Raw genomic sequence first — 13,546 nt, forward strand, 5'->3', positions numbered from 1 at the left:
TCGTACTCTCCCCTGCATACTCCGAGAACAGTTAAGTTATATATATATATGTCATGATTTGAAAAATTGGGGATGACTTCAATGATAGTTCTCGCTGCTCTGATTTAATCTAGAGAAAATCGATCCCAACTGCTGATGTCGAACCGAGTCAAACTGAACAAGAATCGAACCTCTTAAAATGATTCTAATTTGATCGTTATTTTTTAGTCAAAAAGCGGTTCAATCAGATACTATATTCAATTCGGATAACCAGGGCCCGTCAAACCAAATCGTGTTAATTAAAATCACATTTTTTTGAAAGTAAAAAGTACTAGAACAACTAAAATAAAATTCAATCAAGTGATCAAAATAATTTTAAGGAAATTGAAAAATAAAGCCACAAAATAATTTTTTTTATTTCTGAATAACAGCAAAATATTTGCATTCACTACACTAGACGTTAATATAAGGTTCAACTCTTAAGAATTGCACTGAACCATGCGAATCGAATCAAATCGAACCATTTTTGTGAATGGCCTTCCCCACTGAACCAATGAGCTTGCGCTTGGTGTTAAGTAATGAGTGTTAAGTTTATTCTTCTCGTCTCTCATCTTTTTATCGATACAATGAGCTTGCGCTTCGTGAGCGGTCTGTGCGAGGTTCGTGGGTTTGAATTCCCTTTGCACATATGTAATTAAGAAGAGCTTGATAACGAGGTCCAAGATATGTTGCGCATGCATAGTTTCACACCGCTCTAACCTGGTGACCATTGGACCAACCCATTAATAATATCCTTCGATTCGATGGTAAATGCAGTGTAAATTATCAATAAAAATTAATTGAAGTTTATGAAATAAGAACCTTTTGACACTTAAAAATACTAGTGAATCTATATATGCGTTGTACGTGAAAGGTTTTTTAATTAAGTGGTAAGACGTAGTACTAATAAAATACTAGAAAATATATATAAATAAATTCCATTGGAAATATAAATAATTAATTACATAGCATTATTAATAATCTTATCAATTGGTTTAAAGATACCAAATCAATAAATATGAATTACTTAATATAATTAATGTATATTAATAATTTTTATTTAAATAAAAAATATAATTGATATTATCAAAAATTATAAATAGTTAATTCAATTTTCTTGCAAGAATTAAATCGATTTACTTAAAAAAAATAAAGGTTAATATAAGAAGTGAAGCTATAATCTTTTAATATTGAAAACGACCAAATTATTATATATTTGTTGGACTTTTGAATTAGTTAACTCGAACAAAAGAAAAAATTTAATTCTAATGTTTAATCGAAAAGAAATTGTAATAAATATTCATTTTAAGTACATCGGTATATAATATTTTTGTTGTATTGCACATATAATAAATTTTAAAATACGCAAAAATAAAACACGAGCAATAAATTAATTAATATAAAAAAAGCCTTAGCAGAAAGTCGGATTAAATTCATGATAATCAAGAGAAAAAAGTGTGAACACTGTTAAAAGAAAATGTGAGAAAAGCAAAATAACAAAAAAGATCATCGTTTATAATTCTATTTTTTTGTAAAAAAATTACCTCAAAAGTAATGAATAACTATTGCTAATCTTCGTTTCAGTGTAAATCACATACAATTTTAATTTAATTTCTTCTCAATTTTCATTTGGGATAAGTACAAAATAAGATAAAAATATTTGAAACATTTTCTCTTTCATACCAAAACGTTTATTTATGTATAAACATGACATAACATATGTAAATATTTACATAAGGCATTTTCACTATTTTGAATATTTTTAAATTTCAAAAAAACCTAAAATCTATAATAAAAATAAAACAATTATATATACACACATGAGGAGCAAACTTATAGGATCGAAGAACGAAAGAAAAAGGTAGATTGGGCCAACGGTGGCTCATCGGATGGCGCCACTGCCCCTGGCAAGGTTGTCGGCAGGTGTTACTTGCTAGCTAAAGGCCCCCCCGCTCAATTTGCTACTTCCTATAAAAATATGAACAAGAGTATGAAAAAAAACTTAACAAACACAATATCTAGAAATATAGAGGGGAATCTGTGATATCCTAATAGAAAAAATAAAATTTATGAAGAACAACAGATAAAGGATTACTCGAGATCCATACTTAATTATTCTCTATTAAAGAACTATAAAGAATGTATAAATTATAAGGGAATAGATATCTTGTAAGAAATGATATACCTTTTTGAAATATAAAAACACGACGATCGAGATTTTCAGGCAACAACGTCAAGAACTTTTTAATCCTTATTAAGGAACAATCTAGGAAAAAAGTTTTAGAGGGAGTTGTGAGCTCAATGTTTTTCCTGTCTATTTGAAAACTTGAAGATATATATAGTATAAACAAATGTAACTCTTTGAATAATCACATCCATTTAGCAATCACATTCTTTCACTAGAAAATCATAATTTACCTTATAGGAAATAGTATTTGATAATTGAATTTATCTATACTTATTCAACTATTAAATTTATCTTCTTATCAAATTATAATTTTCTCTTTTTCTGGTCGAATCTTTATACTTTTTGTTAAACTAAAGAATATATAATTTTCCAATCAATATAAAAAAAAAACTAAGCGTTGTATGAATTACATTTAGCCCTAGGAGATACAATGGCCTCTTGAAATATTGCTGGAAAGGTTATTTTCACTTGTATTGTTTGAATTAATGGACATTTACCAAAAAATACGATATTTTTAAGAATTAATATGGTTTTGTTAATTATGTAAAGCGATAATTTAGTAATATCATTATTTAAGTAAGGGAAAATAGGAAAAAAAGTTTGACAAACGCCTCATACTTTTATTTTTGTCATTGATAGCGTGAAAGGGTGCATGAGACAAAGACGGTCTGAAATTGCAGGATAACAAACATATGATACATGGAAATTTTAAAATTATAAAGCGATATGAAAAACTATGACAAACGTACCTGCAATAAGGCTACGTACCTGCAATAAGGCTACTCGATTGAAATGGACATGAGGGAAAAAAAAGTCAAAAATCAGTGATAAGAGAAAGATAATCCAAATATAAGCATTATGAAAGTATGCAATCGAAAGTAACTAACCTGAAAGGGTACAATGAAAAGTCACGAGAGTACAGTAGTATTTCTGGAATAACGAAAATTGAAAAAACACCTCGTAGTTTTATATATAATATAGATGTTAAACTAATCTTTTGTCCTATGCGTTGAATATGTTTGTTTTCTAATTATAATCATCACACTTTTTATAATTTCCTTCTTACGAACGAAAACAATTTTAATACTTGTTTCAACTTTCCAATATTATATTTTAAAATATATTAGACTTTGAATGCATAGTAAGTATTTTGCAAATACTTTATTCTAATTACCTTTCATTGATATAAATTTATTTAGTTATCAATAACTTAGATGAATTATTTAAATGTATTCGGTAAATAAATATCTTATACAACCTATATTTAGGCATTTTTTCACCTCAATTGGTTGTGGTATTCTCATTTTCAAATATATTTAATTATGAATTTGATTTGTTTTTGAAATCCTAAATATGTTATAAATTAATTCTTCGTGCAATTAAATATTTATTTGGCATTTGTCCATTAATTATAATAACCATAATTGGAATGGATAATTCGCCTATTGGGGCAGTATCATGTTACATGGATTTGTTTTCATTTGATAATTATTCAAATTCTTTGTAATAGTTAAATTTAACACTTATGGGAAATAAGAATTTTCATTGACCAATATTAGTTCTTGAACAATAATTTATTTAAAATTGAAGTATTTTTAAATGGTTTAGTGACAGTTTAGTAACTAAATGTCTTATTTAATGACTAATGTACATTTCAATTTATTTAATTAACTGTCAAACATTATGCATATAAATTAGCTATAAGTTCGAGTATACAAATAAGATTCAGTTATTTTCTAATAAAAATTATGTTGCTCAATCGTTATTGCAACTAATTCAACATAGATATGTCATAGACATTCAGTTTAAACATCCAAATTTTATTTTGCACATTTTGCAGACATTATTTTTAAATGTCGCATATATGACCATAAACTCAAATAATCAGTGGCTTATAATAATTTGTACGCTAATTAAATATTTTGTTATAGAAATATTATAATATCAATTTTGTTATTATATTATTTAGCTACTTGTAATGTAATATTCAATTGCCGTTATGCCCAAGTTTATTTTACCAAATAAGTAGTACTAAATCTTGCACGTTAAGCCGGGCGCATGCGGTAGCTTGAATTTTTAATTGAAAGAGATATATAAGATTCATCGGTTTGTGTATCAAGAAATTTAAAATCTCTGCCTCTTTATTTCATTGAAAAGTGAATATTCTTAAATTTGTTTGCGAAGAAAGAGAGACAAAACTTTAGGATAATGTGTGCACATATTAATTAAGGATAAATTAGAAAATTATTTGTCAAGATATATTTTAGAAAATATTTAATGCATGAAATATAAAGGGGTAAATTGCACTGATTGTTTACAAAGTTTTACAAATGTTTCAATATGATACAAAAGCTTTTTTTCCTACTTGATGGTACAAAAATGTTTCAAAGTTATTTCAGTATAGTACAAACCGTCATCTCGTCATTAACGCCGTCAAGCCGTCCTTTACAAGACTGTAAATTTTGCACCATCTTGTAACTTATGTAAAATATTTTGTACTATTAAGTTACAACTTCAAAACATTTTATACCATGATGTAACGTCTCATAAAAACCGATTTTGCACCATCAGGGTCAGCTTGACGACGTCAATGGCGAGATGACGGTTTATATTATACTGAAACAACTTTGAAACAATTTGTACCATCAAGTAGTAAAAAAAAAACATTTTGTAGCATATTGAAATATTTGTAAAACTTTTTGGACCACCAATACAATTTATCCAACATAAAAAGAAGCTTCAAGCTGAGAGCGGACGAAAAACGCTTATTTGGAACATCCTCATCAATTAAACCCTATTTAATGCAAAAGACAGCTCATTTTATAAAATATAAATAAATTAACTATTCTGATCTTCTTTATTAATTATTTTCCTATTTAATGCAAAGTGTAGTTCATTTTACTTTAAATATATAGATTGATTCATCAATTCAAAATTTTTTTTTTCTTTGCCACAATTCGAAATCTTATATTGTTCATTAATTTACATGAATCAAAAGGGTGTTACTATATCGATTCATCTCCTTATTGCATATATCTTTTACAAAATTAACTTTAATTGTTGCAAATTATGAATATTAAGAAAATATAAGCGACAATTTTTCTACACACTTACTAGGAATTGCCATGCAGATTAGCTCGTGAGAAGAGCTGTTTCTCTCCTGATAGTTGTGCATGTCCATAATTCAGCCCTTATGATCTAGGTTATGCGTCGTTAGAAGATATTATAGGGACCCTAATACGGTATGTTTTCTCTCTTTAATTTTGTTCCTTTCTATTTTTTGCGCTTTCACTCGATTTATTATCGAAAAGTATTCTAATTGTAAGATAACATTTTATATCTTGAAGAAAATAAAAAAATGACCCCCAAAAGAAAATGTGGGCCCTTTTGACCGGTGTATTACATGACTTTGTGCAAGGATGCATATCAGGGTATATAATTATTAGATAGGTAGATTATCTATAGTGGGAGGGTCCATGAGGTGTAAAGAGACCCTATGACTTGAAATAAAGTGTGGAAAGTGATGGGTACAAGATAAGGACACTTACCTACATCCCTTTGGCTCAATATAGCTTTGTTTGGGCTTGTTTTTAGGTGAGAGCATCGCCCCTTGTTTGACCTTGTGTTCATTTAAGTCAACATAAAGTCATATTGGCAATCCAATTTGTGATGTAAGGCATTATTTTAATATGTGGTAGTAGAAGGAAGTGGAATAACCAGTCATTCCTTTTGCAATTTGTTTTATATTAATTTTGTAGTATTTTTACCATTAATTAATTAATTCCGTGTAATTCCTCAAGATTAATTAGATAATAAAGGATAATGAATCCACACAGACAGGCATGATTATGAATATATAGTATAATATTAATGAGTTAATTTTATGTTCTGAGACTTGGTGGTGCATAGAGTACTCTACCAGGGCGATCTAGATCTCAAATATGCTTGCAATCTCAAAATGACATTAGGGGATCGAGCACCCTCGTGAATGATCTTAGATCCGAATCGAACCTACAGCAACAATTGGTCATTCTGGGTCGATCATCTAGAAGGTCTAAATTGGATCTAGATGCCAATGTCCATGTGGCTAACCATCGATTGCAAATTCTGAACTCATATCTATCCAGACGGATTATAATTACTATATCGAAAAACCATCAAAATGAGAGTCCGATTGGAATGCGCTAAACTTTTTACGCAAAGGCGGGTTAGGTCTAGTAACTCATGGTTGAAGCCTTGCAATGGTCGCATGTTGCTCCTATATGAGCTCGATAAGTCAGTGGTCGTCATCTGACATCCAATGATGTTGCGATAACGAATTGTGTGGTAGTTATGCCTCAAATTAAATATCCTATGACGGCAATGTTCATGTCTATAGAGGGTTGTTATTTGCTCATAGGAAAAACATCGGTATAAAATGAGAAACTCTTTAGATTGATTCTATCTCACAATAAAATGGTGAGGAATAATTGATAAAATTATTATAATCAGTAACGCTTATAGCCGACACTCGCATGATATAAACCTATTGATCCAGTTGTTGCAGTTTAATAAGTATTTATTCACGTTATTAGGATCACTTATAATTTACTGTATATATGGAACATCTTTTTCCTCTATACTAAATTTTATATATACACCCCCCACCCCACACAAACACAGAGAGAGAGAGAGAGAGGCACACTCCTAACTATTTCTTTCATTGGAACATTTAATGATCAGATCTCTGCCCACCCCATGATGCTGGCCTGCGAGAAGAGTTCACTGGACACAAAGAATTACGATATATTCCCCAGATTGTTTATACCCTTATAAGTTGTAATCAAGATTTTGATGCATTGAACAAACCCTCGAATCAGAACTAAGATCACATATGAATTATAAAATACCTACAGCATTAAAACGTTCACATTCTTTTTTGGGTTTCGTTGGAGCTGACAAGATTACCAATTCTTAAGGGATTTGTCCTTTGATAAAGCTGGAGTCAGGCCAATCGACAAGTTAGTTTTTATATGATTGTCTTCATGGAGTTGTGCATGATTGAGATTTAATCAGGGCTCCAAAGATCCCATGTACCTTCATATCTCTTGGTTGGGGGCAGGCTGTTCAGATCTACCCCATATGAATCCGCTGAAACGAACACAGAAGGTCTACTCTTGACTTGTCCAGAGAGGTGAATTAGCTAAAATGTATACGCACCATCTGATTATCAAACTATTTTTTTTTATGAGATTATGAGTTGTTCTTAACTTATAGGATGTGACTCCTCATTCAGGTGTCGACTTGACCCCATGACATATCGCGAGATATTTTGAGTGAGTGATTTTCCAACTATTTTCACATTTGCCATTGTTCTTCCTCAAAAGTAGGTTTTTCTATGAACTAAAGAAAACCACAAGTTTCACTTTCATTTTCATTTTATTTTTGGGGTCATAATGTGGAAAAATAAATAAAAATCGAAATTCAGTTGTACTCCTCAGCTAACCATCCGAAATGAGGGCTATAAATATGGGCACAATTAAAATGAGACAAAAATAAGATTGGAAATGTTGCGGCACAAAATCAGGGGAGGCAGGCAGGGAGGCTTACAGTTATTAGTAGTTAATCAAACTCCTTTCCTTACTCTCCACGGCTAGTTGACCTATGTAACTTCGTAATCTCAGTATTGCATTTTTACCTTCCTTTAAAAAAATCACATGATAAATATGGGGTCGCATACAGTTTATTGATAAGGAGCACTACTATTTTTTTTTTCGGCGTGAACCCCGAGATTCTGAAATTCAATGGGTCCCGACTAATTCAATGAGTCGAGTTGACCCATTAAGGAATAAAACTCTCAAAATTAAAGATTTTCTCCATTCACAATACTCGAATTTGAAATCTTACTTAAAGGAAACAAGCGCCGAATCACTCGAACTAATTTTTATTGGTGAGCACAACTATTTTAAAGACAACAAAAATGTCGTTCATCGGTCGGGCATTCTTCTGAAGTGCACGCACAAGAAGTCCTGGTAGGGCTTGAAGGAATTGATCCTACTCCTAGTGGAATATGTTAATGGTTGCATTAAGGGAAATTAGAGGGAGAAACAAATCAAGTTCTACAAGAAACTGACAACTATATTCTATAGAATTAGTTCAGATTTAAATAAAGGAAAAAAAAAATTTATGCCATAGAATTCATACAAGAAACTTCAAAATACATGTTTGCCATGCAAGCCCTTACCCGGTTTAAGCTTAAGGAACCATTTCAATCTTTTGTAATCAATTTTTTATGCTTAGATTCACATCATAAAAAATTGATCTATCAATATACAAAATAGAATTGTTTAGCAGAGTAACTCCTGCTCTCCGCTTCGTTAATATTTTACTTCATATGTCCTGTTAGGGTCATAGACATTCTTTAAAACTAAAAGGGATAAAAAATCAATAACAGAAAATTAAAACAAAAAAAAAAGGAAGAAAGATTATAGAAATTTGCCTCTTGGAAACCTCATATATAAATAACCGAAGATATCAAAGTCAGAGGCTCAACTCTTCTCTCCTCATATATATTCGATTGCTTTGTTTTGCTAATAAGAAGAGAGAAGTACGATCGAATAAAATGCAACCTCGCGACATCAAAGAAGAAACGCGGAGCATGATGAACTCTCTCCTCCTCGACCCGTCCATGATCCGCCACAACTTCCCAGACCACCACCTTGACCTCCAAGCCCCGCCCGCGTTTGGTCCAACTCATCCGGCTCTGGTCGACAACTTCCTTGACCATCTCCTTGCCTCCCTCCCTTCTGGTCAATGGCCGGACCTCGCTGCAGCCTCCACCGTGCAATTGGCAGGAGATGCTGGGGCGACCGCGACGGATCAGCCCCATATACTGCTGCTTGACGGAGCAGCCAGGGAGTTTCTCGACGGAGGAAACGGAGCTGTCGGTGGGGATCCCTCTTCTTTCAACTGTCTTCCTCAGGTTTGTAACCACGGGGGAAAAGAAAAGGTGTTTCTGTAATTTCTTAATTTTTATTGATACGGAAAATAAAAAATTATTAATGAAAAAATTAGATGAAAGTAGAAAGTAGAAATTTCTTTTACCTAGTGAAAACATTAGCAATTAGCTAGTTGAATCTCTTAATCAACGCTGTAATTGATGCGATATTATTTGGTTAATTAATGTGTAGGGGCAAGCCGAGGGGAACTTCGCGAGCAAATCTCCTGCACCGAGTGGATTGCCTGCGGGTGGCGGTGCCGCCGCTGCTCAGCCAAAGAAGAAGATCAGGGCCAGGAGAGGTCAAGCCACGGACCCTCATAGTATTGCCGAGAGGGTACGCACGGTTATTCTCTCTTTTGCATAAACACTTTGATCTCATTTTCATTTACAATATTGGTAATTAATTTTCTACTTCCTAGTTCTTAAAATATCAAAATTAAGCGAAATAAAAATTTGAAACTATTAAAATGTTCAATTTTCTTCGTATCAAAATGAGAATGGAAAAGTCGAGCAAATAGAATTTTTATTGAAATTGATGGAATTTTATATTCTTCGATGGAAATAATGGAATCTTGAAATAGAATCATTTTTCACAATCTCGACCGGCTCACTTTTTTCTTCCCCGTCCAAGTTGAGGTCCATGACCTTAATAAGGGGAAATTGGAAAAATAAATAAATAAATAACATTCACAGCCCCAACGAGAATTGAGTCTGAAATTTTAGAACGCTTATTATTTCACTAAAATGTATTATTGGTTTACCTTCTTCTTTTTTTTTCCTATCTTGATGTGATTGCAGTTAAGGAGAGTGAAAATTTCGGAGAGAATGAAAGCCCTGCAGGAGCTCGTTCCCAATGCCAACAAGGTAAATTAAAACTTAGCACGAGAGCCTATTCCTAATTTCAAGAAAAACACATATAGATTACCCAAAAATAAAATTAAAAATTACCGTGGTCCATTAATTTCTTAGGGCCGTCACAAAACATTACGAGAATATTTTAACATGTATACTTTAGATAGAACTTTTCCGCGTATGTGTTATGATACGTCTAATTATGATAAATTATTCTGAATTGTCAGTTCCATCAAAATAGTCGCAGAAAGGATCTTGACATAACTTGTAATAGAATCGTAAAATTAATTAGTTCAAACATTGCAAAATTGGTTCATGTGCTCATGCTATTTTGTTATTTTAATTCGTTGCATAAGTATGTCAGATTAGAAGTACTGATATATCTATATCTATATATATATATATATTAATAAATGTGATGACAGACGGACAAAGCTTCAATGTTGGATGAGATCATAGAGTATGTGAAGTTTCTACAGGTCCAAGTCAAGGTACGGACCTCTACCTCTTCGCTTTCTTCTTCTTCTCATATTCTTCGATTAATGGCATGAAAAAGAAAGAAAAAAAATTGAACATTAGCCCCTAAAGTCGCGTCTTTTTTTAATTTATTGAATGTGAACATCCCCACGACCCCAATTTATGGCATGTTGAATTTTGACTTCGAATGCCATCATATTTGGGTCTCCTCTTGCTTTCGACCTAACTCAAACGACTAAGATGATCTAATTTGAAAGGACATTGAATTGGGGGAAACTAAAGGAATCTTTATCCAAGTTTAACTTCTGTAAACTAAAACTGAAAATATTAATAAAACTCCCCAAAAGAGTATGATATATTAATTATCCTCTTAATACTCATATATATTTAATAAAATACATGTGGATATTTACAAAAATAACCTATACGATTGTGAGCAGTTAGGAGGATAATTTGGAAGGTTTAGCAAAACACGAGAAGTATTTATATGCTTATCTTCTAAAAAATAACGAAAATGGTCCCCGATGATTTTGGTGTTTATCTACTCAAGACATTATGTTCGGATTTGTTGATGAATATGTAGGATGAATTCTGAAGGTAATAATAAAAGTGATAATCTTGAATTCTACCATGAACAGCTATTGAGCATGAGCAGATTAGGAGGTGCATCTGGCGCTGTTGCTCCCTTCCCTGCCGATATTTCCTCTCAGGTACCACTTAATTTTGATATGGTCGATTTATCTGTAAATAAATTGAGAATATTCCATACTCTTACCAAAAAAAAAAAATTGCATAAGTTCTCTTAATTTTCTTTTGACACAACAAAATGCAGCAAAAATTCTTTGTTCAGAGACTTCACTTTCTCACCTTCTTTAAATGAATAGAAGAGAACATGTCAAAAAATAGGTTGTTTTATAACAATAACATTCACCCTTTAGCCTGAGATTCCAAAATTTGACAGGAGGAAATGCCTTTTTTATTTTGTATGAACACAATGAATTATATGTAAATGCTGAGTTTTCTGCATTGGCAAAAATCAAAGATGTATAGAGCCGGGGGGGGGGGGGGGGGGGGGGGGGGGGGGGGGGGGGGGGGGGGGTGGCAAGGAATATATCAGCTAATGTTTGATCCACGAGAACGAAATGTAATGGCATTTCAACCTTCCACTACATATTCTTATATGTAATTGCACTGTATTGATAATTTCATTCCACTGTCATAATCATTTATTTTCAACTTTATGGAATCAACATATTTTAAAAGATTTAAGAAATATCCATTCCACTGACTCAATAAATTTTTAACAACAAAATCAAGAATTTTTGTACTGCTATATTTAGCATGTTATTATATATATTAAATGTGTAATCTGCTACGAACATATATTCCATCATGTTATCTACATTGACCCCAGAAATTATCAAATTTCTCTCGGTGGCATTACATCTCATTCAATCAATTTCATCCCATTCCATTTTGCCGCACCAAACATGACCTTATTCTAGTAGAAATTCTATAATCCAATTTTCAATTGAATGTTATAATATTTTCTCAAAATCAACTTAAAAATTCGAGAATTTAGCTTCTTTTTTTTATATATTTTTTTCCTCATCGCATTTGAGCACTAACCAGAAGGAAAAGGGCGATGGGAAAAAGCAGAAAAGGACAAGAAAAATCAGCACGCGCGCCCACAATTCTTGACTCTCTTCCACACAAAGAAAATCGCGTCACGTTTTTTGTCTGCTTGTTTGTCCACAGCATCGCGGAGGCGGGCCCACCATCGGACCGCATCTTAACGGCGACCAGACGGCGAGGCCGAGCGACAGCAGCCCCAACGCCACGGAGCAACGTGTGGCCAAGCTGATGGAGGAGGACATGGGCTCCGCCATGCAGTACCTCCAAGGCAAGGGCCTCTGCCTCATGCCCATTTCCTTGGCCGCCACCATCTCCACCACCGCCGGAAGCCGTGGCACTGCCGTATCGTCTGGTGGCAGTGGGTAGTCTTCCCGCCGGGATGTCCATGCTAACTGTCTAGTTCAGTTCGGCATTGAAGCCGGTCCTGTTTCGAATGTTGATGTTTTGGCGATAGTGATATGACATTATCCTAATTATGTCAATTATCCGAATTACTAAGATGTATCTTTATCTGGTATTATTCGGTCAAACAAAATCAGTGAGAACTTCTCTAATTCACTAACTAATGCAAAATATTCATTTGCAGTTTTGATTTTGATCATTTTTGTATTTCAACAAAATCATCTTATCATTAAGCATATGCTTACAATCCATTTTCGGCGTAGCAACCGATTGTATTCGACAACGGTTCATTTTCTCCCCAATCTGAAACTATCACCAATTTATATTATATATAAAAGTGTGATAAGTTTTTTCAATTTTCAATATTTCAAAAATGTCCTTATATCATCGTGATTTTTCTTTCAATCTTTTTCAGCTCATGACTTTTGCTCGCACATTTTTATTGCATATTATTTATATTCATTGTTTATTTTCGACGTTTTATTGCATCGTATCTCTTTCAACCGAGTTAGTCCTTCATAACAGGTATATTTATTCTATTATTATTTAATAACGATTTACAGTTTCAAAATTTCATTACACCATATGTTTGTTTTCAATGTTTGTTGTCCCAACATGTTAATATATTCTTTGTCTCATTGTTATGAATCACATGGTGATTTTCAAAGTTCCTATTTCCTTAATTTTAGTTCCAAAAAGTACATATATCCTTCTTGAATTTTTATATTTCCTTTCATACCTTTTACACACACTTTTGGTGTGCTCTGTTATTATGACTTTTTACAACACTTTTGACTATTTATTCATCGCTCATTCTCAATATTAATTGCTTCACATGTTCTATCATATATTGCCTCAGTCGAATTAAGCTTTGTACATATCTTCTAAAGTACATCCCTTTCCAAAGTGTTTCTCTAAAGTTTTTTTTTCTTTTTTACCTTGGTAAATTAATAACATTACTATTTACCCTTTAGTCAAATAATACGAATGCTGCT

At 32.5% G+C, this 13,546-nt stretch overlaps 1 protein-coding gene across 2 annotated transcripts; it reads left to right on the top strand.

The window, feature by feature from the left end:
- The first annotated feature begins 8,706 nt into the window (after positions 1-8,706).
- LOC116193494 (transcription factor bHLH82-like) lies at positions 8,707-12,739 on the top strand. Of its 2 annotated transcripts, none has more exons than XM_031522215.1 (6): positions 8,707-9,194; positions 9,376-9,519; positions 9,984-10,049; positions 10,463-10,528; positions 11,153-11,224; positions 12,273-12,739. In XM_031522215.1, the coding sequence occupies exons 1-6, from the start codon at positions 8,808-8,810 to the stop codon at positions 12,513-12,515; spliced, it is 978 nt and encodes a 325-aa protein (XP_031378075.1). In that variant the 5' UTR covers positions 8,707-8,807; the 3' UTR covers positions 12,516-12,739. The 2 variants fall into 2 exon arrangements, with proteins under 2 accessions (XP_031378075.1, XP_031378076.1); XM_031522216.1 differs by having other exon boundaries at positions 8,718-9,167; positions 12,273-12,715.
- The last annotated feature ends 807 nt before the right edge of the window (positions 12,740-13,546 follow it).

Source organism: Punica granatum, chromosome 2 (assembly GCF_007655135.1).
Source record: "Punica granatum isolate Tunisia-2019 chromosome 2, ASM765513v2, whole genome shotgun sequence".
NCBI lineage: Eukaryota > Viridiplantae > Streptophyta > Magnoliopsida > Myrtales > Lythraceae > Punica > Punica granatum.